The 8,220-nt window shown below is 40.3% G+C and overlaps 1 protein-coding gene across 1 annotated transcript in view; it reads left to right on the top strand.

Moving 5' to 3' along the window:
- The first annotated feature begins 257 nt into the window (after positions 1–257).
- PLCG1 (phospholipase C gamma 1) overlaps positions 258–8,220 on the top strand; it is a 226,712-nt gene continuing 218,749 nt past the window's right edge. The window contains exon 1 of the mRNA XM_085892672.1: positions 258–1,485. Coding sequence (XP_085748798.1) covers positions 1,158–1,485 — 328 coding nt within the window. The 5' untranslated portion in view covers positions 258–1,157. The remainder of the gene's footprint in view (positions 1,486–8,220) is intronic.

Here is an 8,220-nt window from a genome sequence, read left to right as displayed (position 1 = left end):
CGGGGTGATCAAGGTATGGTTGGGGGAGGGTGGGATGTTCATTTACCAAGTTTCTTCAGCACTGCATTCGAAACCGCTGGCTTAGCAACTGCTGCGTGGTTACCGAACACACCCCCGACCTCACCGAGTCCACCTTAAAATCTTAGACAGTGAGACCTTAAAACAACAATAACCTCCTTTGTGCCGACTCGTCCTTCCTCCTCCCACTCCGTTACCTCCCCGTCCCCTCCCCTCCCCGTCACGTCATTGCAGGCCATTTAGCCCAACCTCCTGTTAAACCTCACTCAGGCCGACATCCTCACAAAGCGCTAGCTCGCTGCTCCGAACTCGCAGCACTTCAGGCCAACAGACAAAACGAGAGGACAGGAAGAGGGGCGAGCATGGCATCGGGGATAAAACGGCACGCCGTGGAAACGAGAAGAGTGAGACGAATCTAAAAGAGAATTCCTTGCATTCTGGTTTCATATCCGAGTGCTCTCTCTCCTCTCTCTCTCCTCTCTCTCTCCTCTCTCTCTCTCCTCTCTCTCTCTCTCTCACCCCCTCCCCAAACCCCAGACTGATTGCTCCGATCTCACTCTTCGCCTCGCGGAGACAGGAGGCACATCTCTGAAGGGAGGATCTTCTGCAAGTTGTTGTTTAACTATTCTTGTTCTTCTTCATGCTTAATTACTTTTTTTTTTTTTTAAATTCATTTCAAGTTTATCCTTCGAAAGCGATTCCTTCCGCTTGAGGTGCTCATGCGACTCGCCCGTTGGCCTCCGTCAGTCCTTCTTTAACCCCCCAATGATCTGTACTTTCTCAGCAGCCATAAACCCGCGTTGAGATCTTAAAGAATGTGCTCGTCATCGAGATGCATCGCTCGCTCTCTTCAACCTTGTGAGTTGACGATCGAATAATTATATTCATCGAAAGCCATCTGGATCTGAAATCCCAATTTGGTTTCTTTCATGTAAAACGCAATTTATCTGAAGTTCCCCCCCCCCCCAAAAAAAAAAATTTGAGGTGTTTTTTGGATTTATAAAGTGCTGGAAGATTGATCACGTGACGGGCGTTCTGAGGGGACGCGACGAAGGCTGCTGATGTCGTTGGGCGGTGATTGACCATCCCACCAAAGCGAATATCCCCGATGCGCCTTGTAGTTTGAGAGGTGAACAGCCATGGCAGTTGGTTTAAGGGATCTTTCTGGTGCTATGCTTCTCAACGGAATGCCCGAATCACCTTTACCTGCATCACTTGTTGATCTTGGACCCACACCTGGCACACCGAGGAGCTCTGCCTTTGGAGTGTCTTTATTTTCTGACGGACCAATTTCGGCACTGGCTGAGCCATTGCCCAGCGCCCTCCTTCAGCTTCGCCAAGGTTCCTCCATGGCCCTCTTCCACCAGAAGAAGTCCCAACGCCCCGAGCGGAAAACCTTCGTCCTGCTGGCAGAAACGCGGCAGCTGGTGTGGTGGAGCCGAGGACCTGAAAAACTTGAGGGGCTCGGTGAGGCTCATTTCTGCTGTACCATAGTCTCTGTTGTTTATGGTTCATCATCGTTACACCATATTTTTGCATTTATGTTGACTTATAAACACATTTATTTTGCCCCATCCACATTTTCCAAGCAACAAACTCTTTGGCTTGAACAGATCTTTATGACAGAAAGAGGTCATGTTGCTTGCATCATTTTTCATAAGTTTTGGAATCTGTTCTTGCTAATATGTATATGTATATGTATATGTATATGTGTATATATATATATATATATATATATATATATATATATATATATATATATATATATAATATATATATATATATATGAGGCACCGCAAGGAGGAGTGATGTAAGGGCCAAATCGGCCATTTTGGATTTAATGCGATGTAACACTATTTTAACCCTTCCCCTATCATCCGAGCCAATCATCATCATTTCATTAAAAATGTCGCTAACATCACTCCTCCTCACCGGGCCTCATATGTATATGTATATGTATGTGTGTGTATATATATGTGTATATATATATGTATATATATATATATATGTATATATACATATATATATATATATATATATATATATATATATATATATATATATATATATATATATATATATGTATTGGGTGGTCGCCAGACGACCCTTATTTTCAGTTTTTTCCATCTGTCTGTATGTTTGTATGTAATGGACAGCTCTGGAGGCCAGAGGATCAACCGATTTTGATGAAACTTGACAGGTAGGTTCAGACCAGGATCTAGTTGTATGCTTTTGAGCACCGTTGCTATGGACACCACCATTGCCTAGCAACGGGACTTGGAAATTTTTGAAAAATCATAAAAAAAAGTATTTTTTCGAAAATCAAAAATCAGCTTGCAGGCTTTTATGCGCACTATAATCAACCTCTTTGTAAAAAAATTTCAGCCCGATCTGTCGAAAATTGTGTGACTAGTATGCAATTATGCAGCGACCACCCATGTTGCCTACCGGCTTGTATGTTTGTTTGTAATGGACAGCTCTGGAGGCCAGAGGAGTCAACAGATTTTGATGAAACTTGACAGGTAGGTTCACACCAGGATCTTGTTCTATGCTTTTGAGCACCGTTGCTATGGACACCACCGTTGCCTAGCAACGGGACTTTGACATTTTTGAAAAATCCCAAAAAATTATTTTTTTCGAAAATCAAAAATCGGCTTCCAGGCTTTAATGTGCACTATAATCAACCTCTTTGTCAAACATTCTCAGCCCGATCCGTCAAAAACTGTATGACAAGTATGCAATTATGTAGTGACCACCCACATTGCCTACTGGCTTGTGTGTATATGTATGTATATGTATATACTTATACTGTATATATATATATATATATATATATATATATATATATATATATATATATAATATATATATAAGAGCCTGGTGTTGGCGCAGTGGTTAGGGCAGCGGCTTGGGATCCAACAGGTCCTGAGTTCAAGCCCCGTTGGGCCACTGAATTAATACACCAGGGGGTTGACTCAGCCTGTCATCCTTCCGAGGTCGGCGAAATGAGTACCAGTATACTGGGCCGGTGTATACCCCGGTTACAATAGGTGTACCATATCCCTGTGTCGTAAGAGGCGACCAGGGTTGCGTCAGGAAGGGCATCCGGCGTAAAACATGTGCCAAATCACTATGCGGATCATTCGGGTGATCCGCTGTGGCGACCCCTAATGGGAACAGCCGAAAGAAGAAGAAGAAGAAGATATATATATATATATATATATACATATTTATTTATATATATATATAACAAGCCGGTAGGCGACATGGGTGGTCGCTACATAATTGCATTCTTGTCATACAGTTTTTGACGGATCGGGCTGAGAATGTTTGACAAAGAGGTTGATTATAATGCGCATAAAAGCCTGGAAGCGGATTTTAGATTTTCGAAAAAAAACAATTTTGGGGGATTTTTCAAAAATTTCAAAGTCCTGTTGCTAGGCAACGGTGGTGCCCATAGCAACAGTGCTCAAAAGCATCCAACTAGATCCTGGTATGAACCTACCTGTCAAGTTTCATCAAAATCGGTTGACTCCTCTGGCCTCCACAGCTGTCCATTACATACAAACAAGCCGGTAGGCGACATGGGTGGTCGCGACATAATTGCATACTAGTTATACAGTTTTTGACGGATCGGGCTGAAATTTTTTGACAGGAGGTTGATTATAGTGCGCATAAAAGCCTGGAAGCCGATTTTAGATTTTTGAAAAAATCAATTTTTGGGGATTTTTCAAAGTCCGGTTGCTATGCAACGGTGGTGTCCATAGCAACGGTGCTCAAAAGCATAGAACTCGATCCTGGTATGAACATACCTGTGAAGTTTCATCAAAATCGGTTGACTCCTCTGGCCTCCAGAGCTGTCCATTACATACAGACAGACGGAAAAAGTGAAAATAAGGGTACTCTAGCGACCACCCAACATAGAGACAGACGGAAAAAGTGAAAATAAGGGTACTCTAGCGACCACCCAACATACAGACAGACGGAAAAAGTGAAAATAAGGGTACTCCAGCGACCACCCTATATATATATATATATATATATATATGTGTATACAGGTAGTCGTCGACCGCAATTGGTTCCGACCAATCGGTCGTAAGTCGAACAACGTATATTTTACATACAAAAAAAAAACTTTTTTTTTTGGGGGGCCATTTTACGTGGTCGTAAAGTCGAACAGTCGAAATTCGCATAGGTCGTAAGTCGACGGCTACATATATATATATATATATATATATATATATATATATATATATATATATATATATATATATATATATATATATATATATATATATATATACATATACACATACATATGTCTGCATATATTGACTTGTAGATCGATGGCAAAGTTGGCATTGAGTGTATGCAAGCTTTTAAATAAAATTGGATGCGTATGTTGTGTATATGTAACGTAGTTATCCTTATGATAATTCATGGACCAGTGTTTGTTTGTTTTGTTTGTGTGTTTGTTGCAATTCTCCTACGACAGTTCTGATCTGATTACGTCCATACTTGCTATATATAATCAGCATGACCCCAATTAATGTATAAGGGTGCTTTTATCGGTGGTCTTGGGGTGAGCGGTTGGGGGGGGGGGGGAGAGAAGGGGACGCAAGTGCTTTGTATAAATGTGTATCGTGTAGCGCCTCCAGGAGGGAGAGGGTATTACAAGTCTCCACCATTTACAGCACAGTATTCCTGTCACCACGTTTTCCAGTGCTGTGAGGTGTTTTGAATTGGAAGCAGTTGGTATGTCTTTGCTTCATGCACGGAACCTGGGGGGTTTTTTTTGTTTATTTTTGGGAGTGATTTTTCTCTTTTTTTTGGTGGCTGTCAGTTGTCTATATACTGCCCAAATTAAGGTATGTGTCAGAACAATGTATTACAGGTTTTGATTATGAGTGGGTACTCCGATAGTATGTACTTGTAAAGGATTGTATATCTTAAGTGTATTAAGTAAAGATATAACTCAATGTGATGTATACAACTGATTGTGGAAATGTCTCGCATGTTATGTGGGGGTGTATCTCCCTTTGTGGGATGTTTATGACTGGGTCGTGAATGTTTTTACAGCTGCGAATAAACTCTGGATAGGTCGCTACTCCACCACAGGATGCTGCTGACCTGCTGAGGCAGCTCTCAGTCAGGCCAGTAATTTGGTATTTGGCCAGTGAGACCAGTGCATGATGGCATACTTTTTTGAAAGGTACTCTTCGATCTTTAAAATCCACAACAGATGAGACAGGCAGCATAATGTTTCCTCTGAAGGACAGCATACTCATTGATGTAATGCCCTACCTCTGAAATGCCAGGATACAAGACAGATCCAATGACAAAATAACCAGAATAAGTAGTCTCTTGGGGAGTGAAGAAGGAAAAACACACAAAATCATTACAGTGTTGGGAAACAGCACACAGACCATGGAAGACACAAGATGTAAAAGCTAAGGCCAACACAATATGGAGATGCTTCATAATAAAAAGAAACAAAAGATGGACCAAATTTATTTAACTTGGTGCTGCAGTAGGCAGCACGCAAGTTTACCAACCTTTGATAATGCAATGACATCTGTACAAGCTAAAGTAATAATTGCAAACTCTGGATTATGTTTGGCTTCTCTCTACGTCACTGTATTGCAGAAATCCATTTATTTCTCCACTCATTAAACACACAAATTCCCACTTTATCCACAAATGGTTATTGCTTGAAATATGGTTAAATAAAATATGGTTACTTGAAATTGGCACCACCATTCTCAGGCGTTGTATTGCATTCAACCACTTCTACATCTACCCAACAAAATGGAGACCTAACGTCATCCATTGTGATGGTGTGACATCATTTTATAAACCTATCTAGCAAGGTGACCAGAACAGAACGTGATGTTCTCGATCCTCCTTGGCTAGCCTTCTCCCACTGCTTCCTTTGATCTAGATATGATACTACTGCTTCATTTGATCTCAACATAATACTTCTCTTAATATGTCCTACATTGTCTCGTATCTTCCTGATACAGGACTAATCTCATTACCCCTTGTGCCCGAATCAAAAAGAGCAGTTAAGACATTGGTTCACTTTGTCCTTCTGTATACAGACGTCACTTTATAATCGAGGAACAACTTAAATTCAATTGAATGTTATATTTTGACCATGAATCGAAAAAACGAACCTGTGGTTTAGCAGTAATTTGCGCAAAATTCATTGCGTTGTGTATATACAGAGAGGAGTGAGATGATGTTTTTACTCTGCCTGTCTGTCTGACAATCAAACAAAATTGAAAATCATTCCAAGGAGGGAACTTACTGTTTTTAAGCATGTCATAAAGGACACATACAACAGGCACGACAAATTAATCAAAAGTGTTAAATAAGGTGGTGTAAAAGACGCTGCATCAATAGCTGTAAATTCTGAAAAAAAAATTCTATAACCTTTAAAATCTTTATTTCAATTCAATCACATACTTGAACACTGTATAATACAAATCACCTTCTTTGTGCTTTCAAAACCCTTCGGTTTAGTCGTACTTGGAAAAATATTACGGAATTTTACATCATCACGACCAATCAAATTTGCTGCTTGTAGTCCCCACCAATGTCCCTTTTTCTCAAGGCTGTGAGGGCTAAGATGTTACATGAACTCTAGTTTCATAATTTTTCTGTTTTCAGTTCCTTTGGTCTTCTTTGTGTGCTGTATATTCCCTTCCTAATAATAATTCCTATCTGGCTTCATCCACACTAAAGGGAAATTTATATGAGTGACCTGAGAATGCATGAACATAAACACGGTTATTAAAACATCCCAAAACATTATAGATCACTTGAAATGAATTTAAAAATTACGTCGACTACTAAGAAGAAACTTGTCAACAGCTTTGGAGGGCTTTTTCTTCAAAACAAAAAATAAACCAATGTCACCCTGACCCGTATCTTGCCAAAAGGTGACCACGTGTGACTTCTTTAAGGTCACACTGAGGTGAACAGAGCTGCTATCCACCAGGAGCGACTCCTTGAGGAATATCTGCCTACGAGAGATTCCGATGAGAATTGTTCTACAGAGTAACCATGAAAAATATGCGTTTGCCTCATAATGTCACCAAATGACGTCATAATGTCTCAAGCTTGACATATCTAGAAAGCACTCATCGAGGTGTTCAATTTGAGGTCCTACACGATATGGTTCCTAAAACTTGAAAATTTGACCTTGTGGTCAAATATGTTTGACCTGAGGCACTAACCATGAAGGTCAAGGCCAATTGCCACCAAAAATTAATCAGCTGAGCGCCAGACCATGAACTATATTCCGATGAAGTTTGAAGACGATCCGATCAAAATTACTCAAAAAATAAGGGTTTCGTCGACTCCCCTGATTTGCGCCAAAGTGACCTTGACCTTTGACCTTGATCTTCAAAATTTTATGCGCTGAAAGGGACCTCTATAGGCCTCTGATATGCGAAGTTACAAAAATTTCCAATGATAACTGTGCTCTGCAGAGTGATTTATACGTGATTATAGACAAAAAAAAAAAACATATGAAAGTCAAGGCCAATCGCCACCAAAAATTAATCAGCTGAGCGCCAGACCATGAACTATATTCCCATGAAGTTTGAAAACGATCCGATCAAAATTACTCAAAAAAATAAGGGTTTCATCGACTCCCCTGATTTGCGATAAAGTGACCTTGACCTTTGACCTTGACCTTCAAAATTTTATGCGCTGAAAGGGACCTCTATAGGCCTCTGATATGCGAAGTTACAAAAATTTCCAATGATAACTGTGCTCTGCAGAATTTTTTTAAGTGATTACAGACAAAAAAAAAAAAAAAAAACATACAAGCTGACTAACATATCTTGCAAAAACTTCGTTTTGGCAAGATAATAATGTCCTATGGTATAGTATGTGCACTGTAATGTAGTACAGGTAAATGCCACTGCTATTCTTTTGCTGTCCTTTGTCTGACAAGATGGCTGCATTGAACACGCAAAATGTTCACACATGTTCTCACCGAATTGCAGTAAAGTAGAAATAACGATGACCTTGATAATGTTGTGGTGGAGGCGGTGCTTCTCCCTAAGTGCAATTCCTTTATGTAGAGCTCCAAAGTAAACAAAGGTTCAATGTGCTCTTTCAAAACCTTGTCCCACCAAGTGTGAACTTGCCGAAGGAAAGGGTCCTGACGGAAACAAAAACGAGAGCAGG

The sequence above is a fragment of the Eptatretus burgeri genome, chromosome 8 (assembly GCF_056783735.1).
Source record: "Eptatretus burgeri isolate ZD-2024b chromosome 8, Ebu_testis_v1, whole genome shotgun sequence".
NCBI lineage: Eukaryota > Metazoa > Chordata > Myxini > Myxiniformes > Myxinidae > Eptatretus > Eptatretus burgeri.
Note: the sequence above shows the minus strand (reverse complement) of the source record. Positions and strands in the feature narration are given on the sequence as shown.